The sequence below is a fragment of the Macrobrachium nipponense genome, chromosome 21 (genome assembly GCF_015104395.2).
Source record: "Macrobrachium nipponense isolate FS-2020 chromosome 21, ASM1510439v2, whole genome shotgun sequence".
Taxonomy (NCBI): Eukaryota; Metazoa; Arthropoda; class Malacostraca; order Decapoda; family Palaemonidae; genus Macrobrachium; species Macrobrachium nipponense.
The window spans coordinates 22,204,204-22,222,278 of record NC_087212.1 but is presented as its reverse complement, the minus strand read 5'-3'; the positions used below and the strand labels follow the sequence as shown (position 1 = coordinate 22,222,278).

At 35.0% G+C, this 18,075-nt stretch overlaps 1 protein-coding gene across 5 annotated transcripts in view; it reads left to right on the top strand.

Moving 5' to 3' along the window:
* LOC135197836 (uncharacterized) overlaps positions 1 to 18,075 on the top strand; it is a 201,243-nt gene that overhangs the window by 161,595 nt on the left and 21,573 nt on the right. For all 5 annotated transcript variants that reach the window (XM_064224995.1, XM_064224993.1, XM_064224990.1 and 2 more), the window contains one exon: positions 17,811 to 17,986. In XM_064224995.1, coding sequence (XP_064081065.1) covers positions 17,811 to 17,986 — 176 coding nt within the window. The remainder of the gene's footprint in view (positions 1 to 17,810; positions 17,987 to 18,075) is intronic.

The following is an 18,075-nucleotide window of genomic DNA, read 5'->3' as shown; positions in this document are numbered from 1 at the left end:
AAATCGGATGAAACCAAGGTAATATCCGGCCGTGTGCCACAAGGTACGGTGCTAGCTGCAATATTGTTTGTTATTATGATTGAAGACATAGACAGTAATGTTAAGGATTCGGTAGTGAGTGAGTATTTCGCTGATGACACAAGAATAACGTAGAGAAATTACTTGTGATGAAGATAGGAACGCTCTACAAAGAGACCTTAACAAAGTATATGATTGGGCAGAGGTAAATAGGATGGTATTTAACTCTGATAAATTTGAATCAATAAATTATGGAGACAGAGAAGGAAAGCTATATGCATATAGGGGACCTAATAATGAGACAATCACAAATAAGGAAGCAGTTAAAGACCTTGGTGTGATGATGAATAGGAACATGTTATGCAATGATCAAATAGCAATTCTGTTGGCAAAATGTAAAGCAAAAATGGGAATGTTGTTACGGCACTTCAAAACAAGAAAAGCTGAACACATGATTATGCTTTATAAAACATATGTTCGTAGTCCACTTGAATATTGCAATATGATATGGTACCCACACTATCAAAAGGATATTGCACAATAGAGAGTGTACAAAGGTCCTTTACAGCTAGAATAGAAGAAGTTAAGGACCTAGACTACTGGGAAAAGACTACAATCCTTAAAATTATATAGTCTAGAAAGGAGAAGAGAACGCTACATGATAATTCAGGCATGGAAACAGATAGAAGGAATAACAGAAATATCATGGAACTAAAAATATCAGAAAGAGCAAGCAGAGGTAGATTAATAGTGCCCAAAACTATACCAGGAAAAATAAGGAAAGCACACAGGACATTAATCCACTACGCACCAGCATCGATAATGCAGCGTCTATTCAATGCGTTGCCAGCTCATCTGAGGAATATATCAGGAGTGAGCGTAGATGTGTTTAAGAATAAGCTCGACAAATATCTAAACTGCATCCCAGACCATCCAAGATTGGAAGATGCAAAATATACCGGAAGATGTACTAGCAACTCTGGTAGACATTAGAGGCGCCTCACACTGAGGGACCTGGGGCAACCCGAACGAACTGTAAGGTCTGTAAGGTAAGGTCTCTCTCTCTCTCTCTCTCGTCTCTCTCTCTCTCATCTCTCTCTCTCTCTCTCTCTCTCTTACGAGATGAAAGAATTTTTATGGTACTAGTATGTAAAATGTTTATTGATAATTTCAGTTATTTGATAATAATAATAATAATAATAATAATAATATTTGTGTATGCTGGAAACAGACCTTCTTTCAAACAAGTTTTATTAAAAATAATGGCAGAATTCACTGAATTGATTTGTACAATATTCTTTCAATTCTCCTTATGATTTGCCTTTCTGGCACGCTGGTATTATAAAGCAGCTGTCCAATATTCATCGTGCTGTAGGTTGTCAACGGACATTTTGGGCGGGCTGGTGTTATCAAAAGCAAACTGGTTATCAGGTTATCAGGGACAGGCTGGGGTCGTCAACAGGTATACAGGTGCGTTTCGTAGGTCGGGAACAGGCCGTAGTCGTCAGGGGTCTATCCGGTATTTCTTGTTATTTCTTCGTTTCTGGTTTTTAAAAGGCCGAAACATGTAGACGCCTTTTAAAAACCAGAAACGAAGAAATTACAAGAAATACCGGATAGACCCCTGACGACTATGGCCTGTTCCCGACCTACAAAACGCACCTGTATACCTGTTGACGACCAGAGCCTGTCCCTGATAACCTGATAACCAGTTTGCTTTTGATAACACCAGCCCGCCCAAAATTTACGTTGACAACCTACAGCACGATGAATATTGGACAGCTGCTTTATAATACCAGCGTGCCAGAAAGGCAAATCATAAGGAGAATTGAAAGAATTTTGTACAAAATCAATTCTGTGAATTCTGCCATTATTTTTAATAAAATAATAATCATAATAAAACTGTAATTACAAAATTCATAATGGTAGTATTTTAAAGAGATGAAAATGACCTTTCCATTTCACTTTGTTAGGATAACTCCTCTTTCTTACCGAGATGAGAGAATTTTTATGGTAGATGCATGTGTTTATTATATTTTTAAATAATAATAGAAGTAGTAGTAATACGATAACTAATTTCAAATGAAAATTCTTCCCTTCGTCTTTTTCTGTATCAATTTCCCTACCTTCTCATAACTCCAGTGACGCTCGGAGCTGGGAAAGTAACAATGCCATACAATGGTCAACGAATTTAACCCTTAAACGCCGAATGGACGTATTAAACGTCAAGTCGAAATCTCCCCCGATTTCCGAATGGACGTACCATACGTCGGCTCAAAAAAGTATTTTAAAAATTCGCGGAAAAATACTTATAGGCCTACCAGCCAAAAACTTTTGTATCACGCGCCTTGGACGATGCTGGGAGTTCACGGATCAAGGCGTTGTTTTGTTTACAATCGTTACGCAGGCGCGCAAGCGCGAATTTCTTTCTTATCACACTAAAAAGTATCAGTGACAAATCTCAAAAATTATTTCGTCACTTTGACATAATTTTTGCACCGTTTTAAATTATCCGTTACATGAAGTATTATATATGAAAATGTGCGCAATTTCATTTAGAATACAACAAAAAAATACTCATGATTGTAACTTTTATCAGTTTTGAAATATTTCCATATAAATAACGATAAGTGCCAAAATTTCAACCTTCTGTCAACTTTGACTCTACCGAAATGGTCGAAAAACGCAATTGTAAGCTAAAACGCTTATATTGTAGTAATATTCAACTATTTACCTTAATTTTGCAACAAATTGGAAGTCTCTAGCACAATATTTCGATTTATGGTGAATTTATGAAAAAACTTTTTCCTTACGTCCGCGCGGTAACTCTTCCGAAAAAAATCATACATGCGATTGTGGTAATGTTTGCACCATTTTAAAATTAGCCGTTACATAAAGTTTTATATATAGAAATGTGCGCAATTTCATGCACAATACAACTAAAAACAACCCATGGTTGTAGCTTTTATCAGTTTTGAAATATTTTCATATAAAAAATGATAAGTGACAAATTTTCAACCTTCGGTCAATTTTGACTACCGAAATGGTCGAAAAACGCAATTGTAAGCTAAAACTCTTATATTTTAGTAATATTCAATCATTTACCTTCATTTTGTAACAAATTGGAAGTATCTAGCACAATATTTCTATTTATGGTGAATTTATGAAAAAAATAACATTTTCCTTACGTCCGTGCGTAACTCATCCGAAAAAATCATACTTGCGATTGTGGTAATGTTTGCACCATTTTAAATTAGCCGTTACATAAATTTTATATATGAAAATGTGCGCAATTTCATGTAGAATACAACGAAAATAATTGAAGGTTGTAGCTTTTCTCATTTTCGAAATATTTGCATATAAATCTCGATAAATAAAAAAAAAACCACGTTCGGTCAACTTTGACTCTACCAAAATGGTCGAAAAACGCAATTGTAAGCTAAAACTCTTATATTTTAGTAATATTCAATCATTTACCTTCATTTTGCAACAAATTTGAAGTCTCTAGAACAATATTTCGATTTATGGTGAATTTATGAAAAAAACTTTCCTTCCCTCCGCGTGCGGATTCTCCGCCATAAATCTCCGAATTGCGTACATCGAATTCTCGGAAAATTTGCTCCGTTTCATATTAGGCATTTCATAGAGTTTTATATATGAAAATGTGCGCAATTTCATGTAAAATAAAAGGAACAAAAATATTTGAAGGTGTAGCTTTTCTCATTTTCGAAATATTTGCATATAAATCACAGTAAATAGAAAAAAAAACCACGTTCGGTCAACTTTGACTCTACCGAAATGGTCGAAAAAACGCAATTGTAAGCTAAACTCTTACAGTACGTAATATTCAATCATTTGTATTCATTTTGAACAAATTGGAAGAGTCCTAGAAACAATATTTAGATTTATGTGAATTAAAAAAAAAACAATTTTTTACGTCTGCGCCTTACGAATTTGTACATAATTTTGTGATAATATTTTTCCGGTGTTGCTTTTATTGTTTTACAATGTATTATATATCAAAATGATTGCAATTTAGTGTACAATACAATGAAAAAAAAAGAAACTCGTTAGCTTTTACCGTTTTTTGCACAGCATGATTTTAATACAATTATGTATGAATTTTTTTTTTTCGCTACCTTATATCCCATTATTTACATATGATAATGATATTATTTTTCATTTCTGATGATTGCATACTAAATTTCAGGCAATGACAAAAAAAGGAGCCAATAATGAACTCTTAATCTTCAAAACTAAGCGCGCTGTGATTTTTTGAAAAAATTATTTTTTTCCTCTTCCGAGCTCACTCAAAACCGGCTCCGGAATTCGGGGGGAGTTTTTTATTTTTTTTTTTTATTTTTACCGCTTCAGCGTTTAAGGGTTAATGGTTTTTATGTAATCTATCTCTCTCTCTCTCTCTCTCTCTCTCTCTCTCTCTCTCTCTCTCTCTCTCTCTCTCTCTCTCTCTCTCTCTCTCTCTCTTACTGAGATGAGATCATTTTGATGGACATGTATGTAATAAGTTTATCATTAATATTTTCCGATAATAATACTATAACTGTAATTACAAAATTCATATGTGAGTATTTTAAATACAATAATCATTCCATTTCACTCTTTTAAATACTGTAAGGACAACTCTCTCTCTCTCTCTCTCTCTCTCTCTCTCTCTCTCTCTCTCTCTCTCTCTCTCTCTCTCTCTCTCTCCACAAGATACTTGTCATAGTGGTAACTCTGTCTCTCTTGGCTGCAAGTGTTATAAGTACGTATGTAAGTATATACCTTTAAGGGGACCATCCGCTATGCCGGATGACATGTCAACTTGAAAAAATTAAAAATTGAGTTATTACTTGTATCTATGCAGAAACATGCCGTGCATGCTTTCCAGAAGTTTCAGCCAATTATTTTTATAAATAATGAAGATATAGCGGTTTTTAAAAGATGACGTCATCGTAACTGCGTCGTCTGTATTACTTGAGTTTGACAGAATCGTTTTTGCGTGTTTATTTTTGCACATATACAGCGATTTTTAAAGATTTTTTTTGAAATTCTCATACATCTGGTAGCAATGAATGGTAGTGTGACACTGGGTGAGAAGCGAGCTGCTCAGAGCGGTTATATTATAGGCGAGACTCAGAGAATGACTCAGTTACGCCACAGACGTCAAAGGAGTTACATACGCGTATGCACTTGCGTTTGGTTACTAGCTATTTACGTTGTTTTTATAATTTCTTAGTGAACTTATAGCAATGCCGAAGTTACCTAAGATCAAGAAGGCTACTCAGCAACTAAGGCTAGCAAAATTAGCGAAAGCCAGGAGTGTGCTGAAAGAAAAACACAAAAATTCATTGTTATCAGCTGCCCTCATTGTCTCATGTCTCGCCGTCAACATCATTATCTGGTGTCACGCTGAGGGTATTAACACCACTTTTAGGGGTAGGACCAGGATCCTTGATGTAGAAATCAACAATAAAAGTACAAATAAAGTAATTATAATAATGTTGTTTTGACTTTTATAAGAAAAAAGCGAAAATTTACATAGCAAATCTTTGGGAGCTCAGAACTCAAAAACATACTTATGCACATGTCGGTAGCCATTACTCGGTTATTTATTATCCAATTTTAGAGAGAAAGATATAATTGGAAAGAGGAATAAAAATCCCATAATTCTGTGTGACAGAATTTTTATTTCTTTTTTTCTTTTTTTTAGATTTTTTTGAGTGTCTAGACTAAAAAAAAATAAAAAATTAATAAAAAATAAAAAAATAAAAATTCTGTCACACAGAATTGTTCCGTATATAAAGAAGTTTTTATGGTATGATTTTCAATACAACTGATGTCATATTAGCGGAGAAATCTTTACCTATTTTTTTTTTTAAATCATGATTTTTTGCTAATAAAACGAAAAGTTTATGCTCAAATGACTTGAAATTTTTATATGATGAAGATGTTATATATATCTAAAACATATATGAGAATTATGTATTTTGCGTAATAAATAAAAAAATAGACATCATAGCGGACGGTCCCCTTAAGGGTACTAATGTTTAGGATTACTTTGAAATTATATTTATACAATCTCTAAGATTAATACAGTAATATGATAATAATTTAAGGTAAATGTGATGCAAGATGTTACATAAGGTATACATTTGGTGTTTCTATTTCTTCCTTCTTTTATCTCTCTCGCTCTCAGCAAAAGAACTGAAAGACAGACAAACATAATTGCACAGTCTTCTCTTTCTCTCTTCTCTGGAGAAATATATGTATTTATGGGAGGGGAAAAAAGTGTTGCCTACAGACGTTCATCTCAATCCAATGAAATCGTAAGGAGTTATTCTCTCTCTCTCTCTCTCTCTCTCTCACTCTGCTATTGGCTGTTTATATATTTCTAATGGTAAAATGTTTAAGATGACTTTAAAATGATATTAATAATACTAATTCAATGGTATATTTGATGTAGGATAATACTTTAAGTAGACATTTGGTATTTGAACTTTCAAGATAGGCAGATATAGGTATTTTTAGAAGGGAGTTTGAACTATTTGTGGGTTTGAGCTATTCGCGTGGGTGTCTGGTACACATCTCCCGCGAATATGGGGAGAACACTGTAATTTTTTTTATGTTAACAGATTACGTTGGCAGCATGTTTATTGCGTAAAAAAATTACCTGATTCCATTCGCAATTTTCCTTTATATCATCGTAATACAAACTTTACGTTATTTATCTTATATTGGCGTGAAACCAACAGTAAAATGTGTTCTTTGAAGCACAGTAGTTTTGATTAAAATGATTTTATCTCAATTTTATCTACGGTTGTGTTTGATGGCATACGTTTACCGGAGTTTTATCCTTGCTGCCGATGCATGATAGTAGTCATTAGCAGCTTGAACAGTTTTCTCAGCTTCAGTTAAAACTAGGTTTAAATTTAACAGTATATTTCTCTATTGATCTTTGATATATAGCGAATAAAGTTAGTACATTTAGATATCTCGGTTCTATTCTACATAATGTCATTTATAACGAATACGGTAATAGTTTACTATACAGGCGGGCCGCAGTTAACGGCGCAATTGCTTAGCGGCAAATCGGTTTTACGGCTGTCGTCAAAAATATTCATTAAAAAATAAGGCATTTTAACCCTTAAACGCCGACTGGACGTATTTTACGTCGACAATTTTTGTTTCTCGGGTGCCGACTGGACGTATTTTACGTCGACATCCAAAAGTTTTTTTTAAAATTCGCGGAAAAATACTTATAGGCCTACCAGCCTAAAACTTTTGAATCACGCGCCTTGGGGGATGCTGGGAGTTCACGGATCAAGGTGTTGTTTTGTTTACAATCGTTATGCAGGCGCGCAAGCTCGAATTTCTTTCTTATCGCACTAAAAAGTATCTGTGACACATCTCTGAAATTATTTCGTCACTTTGACATAATTTTTGTACCATTGTAAATTAGCCGTTACATGAAGTATTATATATGAAAATGTGTGCATTTTTATGTAAAATACAACAATAAAATACTCATGATTGTAGCTTTTATCAGTTTTGAGATATTTTCATATAAATAACGATAATTGCCAAAATTTCAACCTTCGGTCAACATTTCACTACCGAAATGGTCGAAAAACGCAATTGTAAGCTAAAACTCTTATATTTTAGTAATATTCAATGATTTACCTTAATTTTGCAACTAATTGGAAGTCTCTAGCACAATATTTCGATTTATGGTGAATTTATGAAAAAACTTTTTCCTTACGTCTGCGCGGTAACTCTTCCGAAAAAAATCATACATGCGATTGTGGTAATGTTTGCACCATTTTAAAATTAGCCGTTATATAAAGTTTTATATATGGAAATGTGTGCAATTTCATGCACAATACAACTAAAAGCAACCCATGGTTGTAGCTTTTATCAGTTTTGAGATATTTTCATATAAATAACGATAATTGCCAAAATGAACTCTTAATCTTGAAAACTAAGCGCGCTGTGATTTTTTGAAAAAAATATTTTTTCCGCTTCCGCGCTCACTCTGAAACACCTCCGGCACACGGGAGACAATTTTTTTTTTACCGCTTCGTCGTTAGAGGGTTAAGGTATTTTTACGGCACAATTTTCAGTCAACAGTGCCGCTAGCGCCGTTATGTTTAACGAGTTCATACATTTGTAGAAATGCCGTTCAGACCATAAAGGTAATGCAAATGATATTAAAAAATTTTATGGAGAGTTATTGCATTGGTATTTGGGTAAAGTATATGCCTCTGACGCTGTTCTATGTAAAAAATGTCAAGTTACATAAGTGCAAATTTAGCTATGGATGTGTCGATTTACGAATGTTCATGATTTTATGTTTAAAATGTGTATGAATATGTATTACATATATTTTTATTTCTGCACTGAAATATGATACAAAGGCAGCTTTTGAAACTGCCCTTCACTTTATCAAAGAGGATGTTTTTTAATGTTCTTTTTTTTGTGAGCCACCACCTGCCGCTCTTCCGAAAATATTGAGTTAAAAAAAAAGTGCAAATTTAGCGATCGATGTGTCGATTTTATAAATGTTCATGCTTTTATGTTCAAAATGTGTATGAAAATGTAATGCATAGAGGGTATTTTTATTTCTGCGCAGAAATATGATACATATGCAGCTTTTGAAACTGCCCTTCACGTTATCAAATATGATGTTTTTTTTTCATGTTCGTTCTTGTAAGCAGCCGCTTGCCACTCTTCCGAAAATATCGAGTTTAAAAGAGTGCAAAATTAGCGATCGTTGTGTCTATTTTATAATTGTTCATGCTTTTAAGTTTAAAATGTGTATGAAAATATATTACGTATAGGGTGTTTTTATTTTTGTACATTAATATGATATAAATTAAGGCAGCTTTTGTAACTACCCTCCACATTGTCAGAGGATGTTTTTATTGTTCATTCTTGTCCGCCACTGTTCTGAAAAATGAATGGTGTTATTTCATTAATTAAGCATCTTTTCCATAAATCCTTTAAAAAGTTATACATTACTTCACTGTATCCAATAATATTGTATATATTCTCATATTATTGTAATATAAAATATTGTGGCATCTCCAAGCCAGAATTCCGCGGAGCAGCCAATGTTTTGGTTTGAAGTCAGCTGATGGCGAATACTTGTTTGTTTCGCCATATTCAACTTAATTCTGAGCGAATTTTCTTGCTTCTAGTTAGCATAAACGAATATCTAGATACTTGACTTATATGAGACAAGGTTATCTTTCCTTAAACGACGTGTTTTTAGGTGGGGAAATATGAATTGAGTATGTCTCGTTGTGATTGTGAACTAATTTTTTTTTTCGATAACAGATTACGTTGGCAGCATGTTTATTGCGTAAAAAAATTATGTGATTCTGTTCGCAATTTTCCTTTATATCATCGTAATACGAACTTTGCGTTATTTGTCTTATATCGGCGTGAAACCAACAGTAAAATGTGTTCTTTCAAGCACAGTAGTTTTGATTAAAATGATTTTATCTCAATTTCATCTACGGTTGTGTTTGATGGGATATGCTTACTGGAGTTTTATCCTTGTTGCCAATGCATGATAATAGTCATTAGCAGCTTGAACAGTTTTCTCAGCTTCAGTTATAACTAGGTTTAAATTCAACAGTATATTTCCCAATTGATCTTTGATCTATATTGATCTTTGATTTATAGCGAATAAAGTTATTACATTAACCCTCTTACGCCGAAGCGGTAAAAAAAAAATGTCTCCCGTGTGCCGGAGGTGTTTCAGAGTGAGCACAAAAGCGGAAAAAATATTTTTTTCAAAAAATCACAGCGCGATTAGTTTTCAAGATTAAGAGTTCAGTTTTGGCTCCTTTTTTTGTCATTGGCTGAAGTTTAGTATGCAACCATCAGAAATGAAAAAAATTATCATTATCATATATAAATAATGCGATATATGATAGCGCAAAAACGAAATTTCATATATAATTGTATTCAAATCGCGCTGTGCGCAAAACGGTTAAAGGTAACAAGTTACTTTTTTTTGTTGTAATGTACACTAAATTGCGATCATTTTGGTATATAACACATTGTAAAACGATAAAAGCAACACAGAGAAAATATTATCACAAAATAATGCATGAATTCGTAACGCGCAGACGTAAACAAATATTTATTTCAAAAATTCACCATAAATCTAAATATTGTCCTAGAGACTTCCAATTTCTTTCAAAATGAAGACAAATGATTGAATATTACTATACTGTAAGAGTATTAGCTTACAATTGCAGTTTTCGACCATATCTGATGAGTTAGAGTTGACCGAATGTCGAATTTTTTTATATATATATTTTTTATATGCAATTATTTCGGAAATAAGAAAAGCTACAACCTTCAAATATTTTGTGTTTTATTCTACATGAAATTGCGCACATTTTCATATATAAAACTCTATGAAATGCCTAATATGAAATGGAGCAAATATTCCGAGAATGGTACGTACGCATTTCGGAGATTTGTGGCGGAGAGTCCGCGCGCGGAGGGAAGGAAAGATTTTTTTTTTTAATTCACCATAAATCTAAATATTTTGCTAGAGACTTCGAATTTGTTTCAAGATGAAGATAAATGACTGAATATTACTGGACTGTAAGAGTTTTAGCTTACAATTGCGTTTTTCGACCATTTCGGTAGAGTCAAAGTTGACCGAACATGGTTTTTTTTTCTATTTATTGTGATTTATATGCAAATATTTCAAAAAAGAGAAAAGCTACAACCTTCAATTATTTTTTGTTGTATTCTACATGAAATTGCGCACATTTTCATATATAAAACTTTATGTAACGGCTACTTTAAAATGGTGCAAACATTACCACAATCGCACGTATGATTTTTTCGGAAGAGTTACCGCGCGGACGTAAAGAAAATGTTATTTGTTTCATAAATTCACCATAAATCAAAATATTGTGCTAGAGACTTCCAATTTGTTGCAAGATGAAGGTAAATGCTTGAATATTACTAGAATATAAGCGTTTTAGCTTACATTTGCGTTTTTCGACCATTTTGGTAGAGTCAAAGTTGACCGAAGGTTGAAATTTTGGCAATTATCGTTATTTATATGGAAATATCTCAAAACTGATAAAAGCTACAACCATGGGTTGTTTTTAGTTGTATTGTGCATGAAATTGCGCACATTTCCATATATAAAACTTTATATAACGGCTAATTTTAAAATGGTGCAAACATTACCACAATCGCATGTATGATTTTTTTCGGAAGAGTTACCGCGCAGACGTAAGGAAAAAGTTTTTTCATAAATTCACCATAAATCGAAATATTGTGCTAGAGACTTCCAATTAGTTGCAAAATTAAGGTAAATGATTGATTATTACTAAAATATAAGAGTTTTAGCCTTCAATTGCGTTTTTCGACCATTTCGGTAGAGTCAAATTTGAACAAAGGTTGAAATTTTGGCAATTATCGTTATTTATATGAAAATATCTCAAAACCGATAAAAGCTACAATCATGAATATTTTATTGTTGTATTCTACATAAAAATGTGCACATTTTCATATATAATACTTCATGTAACAGCTAATTTACAATGGTACAAAAATTATGTCAAAGTGACGAAATAATTTCCGAGATGTGTCTCAGATACTTTTTATTGCGGCAAGAAAGAAATTCGGGCTTGCGCGCCTGCATAACGATTGTAAACAAAACAACAGCTTGATCCGTGAACTCCCAGCATCCCCCAAGGCGCGTGATTCAAAAGTTTTAGGCTGGTAGGCCTATAAGTATTTTTCCGCGAATTTTTAAAAAAACTTTTGTAAGTCGACGTAAAATACGTCCAGTCGGCACACGGGAGACAAAAAATGTCGACGTAAAATACGTCCAGTCGGCGTAAGAGGGTTAAGATACCTCAGCTCTATTCTACATAACGTCATTTATAACAAATACGGTAATAGTGTACTATAGTACGATGATTGAAATACAAGCCAAACAGATGTTATCCAATTCAGTTGTACTTAGAAAAAAAAAAGTTGTTTCTCATTCGGTTGTTCATGGCTGTACATGTTTACGCAACGAGTATAACGTTAAAACCACACTTTCATCATTCTCTTTTGCTATTTTTGAACTTATGTAACTAGAAGATGGGATAAAGTTAGGCTATTGTAATTTGGTCTCACATAAAATCGGATTATCTTGAGACGAATTATCGTAACTTGAACACTACAGCTACCTGTACACTATAAAACCTTATTATATTCACATACTCTAGACACCCAAAGGATTAAAGCTAGGCTTTTTTTCACTTTAAAGTATTTATAATACTATAATGTACTGTACAGTACTACTGTACAGTAAATTCTATAGTACTATACTGCATAAATATAATTTTAATTATTGCGCTATTGCGGGATTACGGTGGCGTTTTAAAATCCCTTAGCGTCGGCGGCCAGGAACAGAACCCCTGCCGCTAACCGAGGGCTGCCTGTAGTACGATTATTGAAATGCAAGCCCAACAGATGTTATCCAATTCGGTTGTACTTAGAAAAAAAAAAAGTGGTTTCTTGTTCAGTTGTTCATGGCTGTACACATTTACGCAACAAGTATAATGTTAAAACCATACTTTCATCATTCTCTTTTCCTGTTTTTGAACTTATGTAACTAGAAGATGGGATAAAATTAGGCTATTGTAATTTGGTCTCTCATAAAATCAGATTATTGTAAGACGAATTATCGTAACTTGAACACTACAGCTACCTGTACACTGTATAAAACCTTATATCTTTACATACTCTAGACACCCAAAGGATTAAAGCTAGGCTTTTTTTCACTACAGTATTTATAATATTACTGTACAGTAAATTCTATAGTACTATACTGCATAAATATAATTTTAATTATTGCGCCATTGCAGGATTACGGTGGCGTTTGACTGGTCTAGGGCGCTCTTAACTGGTCTAGTATTTCAAAAAGAAGGTGTGTTGTGGCCGTAGACTTTATAATCGCTTAGTATCGAAAATCACTCTGCGTCGGCAGCCAGGAACGGAACTCCTGCCGCTAACCGAGGGCCGCCTGTATGAAAATTTTTAGTGGGTTTTTCTTGAGTTTTACCTACCAAAATAGGCTGTTTTCAATGTTTTTTAGGGGTTCCAACTATTCGCGGATTCTAACTGGCCGCGGGGGGTTCTGATACACATCGCCCGTGAATACAGGGGACTACTGTACAGTCAGTCCCCCGGGTTATGATGGGAGTTCCATTCTTGCGACGCGTTGTAAGCCGAAAATTGTCGTAAGCTGGAACATCGTCAAAAATCCTAAGAACACCTTACTTTTAATGCTTTGGGTGCATTCAAAACTATGTAAATGCATTCTTATTGCAGTTTTCATAAAAAAAACCCTTCAGATATTGATTATTTTGCATTTTTGGTGTCATACTTCTTCTGCCAGATCAGCGTTGTAGACGTCATAACCCTTGAACTTGTGCCGTATCCCTGGAAATAATTTTTGATGAATATAATTGAAAAGTGCCTTAACCTCGGAACGTCGTAAGTTGAACCCTTCATAACCTGTGGACTGCCTGTATACTGTTTCGAGCGAGTGATCTTTCTTGCAGAGCATTGACTCAGATGTAAGGCTACTTCAGAAGATCTTCATCAGCCATGTACAAGAGCAAGTGAACTGTCTGCTGTGATTGGTGTCATCAAAGGGATTTTGCTCCACTCAGAATTTCTGTTCAGTAGATAATAATTGTGTGGATCTCTCAGAACAGAGGAAATTCTTTCTGTTTATGCTGTCAAGGGCTACTGGGCCGCCTTATGATTAGTTCTTCATCTGAAAGATGGGAACATCACTTCACCCTGGGTATTCTCTATGTGGGTCAAGAGCTTTGAGCAGTCTTGTTCACCTAGGGAACTCAAACCTCCTACATGTTACCTTACTCTGGTGCTGAGTAGTCTTGCTTGAGCTCCATTTGAGCCTGTGCATCAATTGTCTTACAGGGAACTGACTTTGGAAACAGTTTTCCTTCTGACCTTGGCTTCCTCAGAAAGAGTTGGAGAGCTCCATGGTCAGGATTATGATGTAAACACACTAGGGGTTGGGGTCAGTAGCTTTTCAATTTGTCCTGGAATTCGTGGCTAAGACCCAATTCCCTCAGTTCATGATGACAGATTTGCCCCCTTTTCCATTCCTTCTGGTATGGAGTTTGTTATCAGCAACCTTCAAGAGTTACTGCTTTGCCCCATCAGAGCACTGTGTTGTTATCTAAGGGACTTGTCCCCTAGAGCCTAGGTGTCTTAGACTTTTTGTTAACACAAACCAGGCCAAGAAAAAGGTGCCCAAGAATACCCTTTATTTAGTTACTGGTTCCTAGCTGCATCAAACTTCTTTCACTTTCTTCTACCTGAAGTATGTTGCCCACAGGTCCATGGACACTTTTTTTTTTTTTTTTTTTTTTTTTTTTTTTTTTGGGGGGGGGGGTGTCATCCAGTGGTGGCTGATCAGCAAGTGTGGTTCATTTAGTGCCCCTGGTGGAACAGTTCGTATCTTGCCTAAGATATTAGTGTGGAGGAGGGAATGAGTGAGATGACTTGTCACTTTTCCTTCCCTTTTCTGCTTTCTTCAATACTTACGGGCAGTTTGAGGAATAGACACATCATACGCTGGAACTGGCTTGATGCAGGTGAGTGTTGCAATATGTTACAGCACTTTTTATGTTCCATACAACATACAAGTCTGCTTCTCAGAAGCTTTAACTCCTCTCTCTCTAGCTACGGGAGGTGAGGGATGGTGACAAACCCATTTCTTGTGGCTGACATGGTTTGTTGCTTGAACAGCTGTAATTCTTTTTGAATTTAGTATATGGAATGAATTTGGGCATGTTTCATTCTATTTAAACCCAGTGGACTGAGTTTTAGATGTCCACTTATCTAACATCTTAAAGGCTTAGGTACTCATCTTTAGAATTGTCATTTCTAAGATGAATATTCAGGTGTGCCAAACTTCCAGTCAGTTCTGCACTCTCATATCTTAATGTTAATACCGAAGGTTTGTTCTGATTATGAACAAATGGCAAATTTTAAAATTATTTTCATTTTTCTTAGCTAACAAACTTGAAGTCTTAACATTGACTGCCCACCTCTAGCTACCAGCTACCCCGCTTATGTTTTATCCTGATTTGGAAGAAAGACTAATGCATCCGTAAGTTCAAGTGTGGTCTCTTGACTCTCTTCCACCTCAACTACATATTGGATACCAGATGCCACAGATTCCTTGCATCTACAATGTTTTATGGTTTTTAACCAGTTTCCAGCTGGCACCAGAAGATTTATTGTAATGTTAAGATCAAAGGTTTGTTAACTATGAAAAATACAAATTAATTAAAAGTTTTTCATTCTACAAAAAAATATTCCAACTGAGTAGTACATACAAACATTTAAGTATATTAAATGATGTAAACACCCAAAAACAACACTGATAAAGAAGATACACAGAGTAGGAGCCAGGTCAATTTATTTGACTGTCTGAGTCGGTAAGGTTTGACAATTTTTTCTAGACTGAAGTTTTGTGTAGATTTCAAAAATCAACTTCTCACTTGCCATGCCCTGACTGTTGTCTCTGTATAACCTGTTTTTACAATCATATCAAGAGAGAAATGCTCATTTCATTGTGATATGATTAATGGCAGTAATAATGCACCGAACTTCCAAATTAACTTCCAATTTAGCTGCGTGTATGAAGTTTGTGTTGTTTCCTATGTACCTAATAAAAGGTCATAAACCCTTTTTGTTCATACATGGAACAAACCTTCAGTTTTAACAGAAGGATAATCTTCTAGTGCTAGCTGGGAACCGGTGAAAAACAATAAAAGATTATAAAGCAAGTAATCTGTGGCATCTGGCAACTCATGCGTATACGAGGTGGATGTTGGTCACTGACCAGGCTTGGAATCTCGTGACGCACTGCCGGAGAGTAGTGTGTCGCTTTACTCTCCTTCCCCAAAGCCATCCCCAAAGCCAGTTTTTTATTGAAGCCTGTACATTGATTCATATTTATTCAGCCCAGAAGTTCTGGGTACGTCAACGTTTTTAGACAGCCTTCCTTGTTTTCCATGTTGATCTGCCTTGGGACAGATGCAAATTGTAGTAGATGGGTCTTTTTCTTGTGCTTCATCATTGTTTGCGTTATGAGTTACTGGTCTATCTCCCAATGGGATATTGCCCCTTCAGGGGGTCTAGTCCAAGAATGCTTCAAGGAGAGGGAAGGTAAGGAAATGCTGGTCTTTCTGTTTTAGTGTAGCCTAAGCAGTTGAGGTCAACAAGTGTGACTCATCCAGTGTCCTTGTCAGGACAGTTTGTATCTTGCCTAAGATAATTGTGTGGAGTAGGGAGTGAGCGAGTTGACTGGCCTCTTTTCTTTCCCTTTTCTCCTTTCTTCATACCTATGGGCAGTTTGAAGAATAGACACATCATACGCTGGAATTGGCTTGATTAAGGAGAGCGTTGCAGCCATACTGTTACAGCACTTTTCATGTTCCATGCAACATGCAAATCTGCTTCTCAGTAGCTTAACTCCTCTCTCCAATGAGGGGAGTGAGGGGTGGTGACAGACCCGTTTCTTGTGGCTTACATGGTTTGTTGCCTGAACAGATATAGTTCTTTTGGACTTCCATGAATGCAGTAATCAGGACATGTTTCATTGTATTTGAACCCAGTGGACTGAGTGTTAGATATCCACTTATCTAACATCTCAAAATCTTAGGTCCTCTTCTTTAGAATTCTCATTTCTAAGAAGAATGATTGGGTGTGCCAAACCTCCAGTCAGTTCAGGATTCTCATACCTCCCTCTACATTCAAAATAATGTGTATTTTTCTTAATTACCATACCTCTTACCTCCCCTCTGACAGTTTAACTTGGGTTGGAAGAATAACAGAGACGTCACAAGGCCCAACTTGGGCCGGTGACTGTTCCACTTAACTCATGACAGAGGACAGATGCCACTAGCTCCTTGCATATATAATTCTATTGAATTTTTTACTGGTTTCCAGCTGTCACTAAAAGATTTATCGCAATGTTAAGACTGCAGGTTTGTTAGTTATGAAAAATACTAATTATTAAAATTTGTCATTTTGTCACATCCAAAGGTCAAGCCATCATATAATTAATTATAGTCACTTTTATGAGTTCTTGTGATTGACCCCTCAGATTGACCAATGTATAAAACCTTATCATATTTTAGTTACAAGGTTTTAGAGCATAGGTGGATATAATAAATATTAAGGTTATTTTTAATTTTCATGCATTCTACTTTGATATACTGGACTTTGATCCTGAAAAGCTGATAGGTGTGATCAGAATAGTAGTTGAACAGTGCTTTGTCAGTGAAACTTAATTACAAAATTTCAATCAAATTCATGAAGGTTTCATTAACAAAGAAAAACTGTACTTTAGTAATTATGACCAAGAGAACTTCCAAAGCTAATCCAGTGGCAATTCAGAACCAATCTTTATTCCTTTAGTGATACAGGTTGCAGTTAGGTGTCAACTTTAAAATGGATATTTATGTTTTCCTATTCTGCATTAAATTCTTTTGATTAAAAAATATCGCTCAAGTTCTCCCTTGATAAGGAGTTGTCTTTCATACAGAAAAGACACCAAACTTATTCCATTTTCCTTCTTAGATGACACTGTTTCATATATTTTTCTAGTTATCTGAAATATGTATATCCTTTACCACATACTTTTGTTGCTTCTTTATGTTTTGTGTGCATTGTTTTCGATAATTATCACCACGGTGTCTCTACAGGTAGGGAGCAAATAATCCTTGCCATTGCTTTGGCATTAGACTGTCATATATGGGCCACCAAGGGCAAGCAGGAAATTCTACGAAGTATGGGTAACAGCAAAATCTTGTCAAGGTTAACTAATGATAAATTTTCTGCTAGAGTTCATGTGCTACCAGAGAGATACATTAAACCCAGGGTAAGTTATAGTAGATATTCTTGTATATTTCAAGTCTTATTTCATACCACAAAAGTTCTTATTAATGCTCATGGTCTAATTTAGATGTC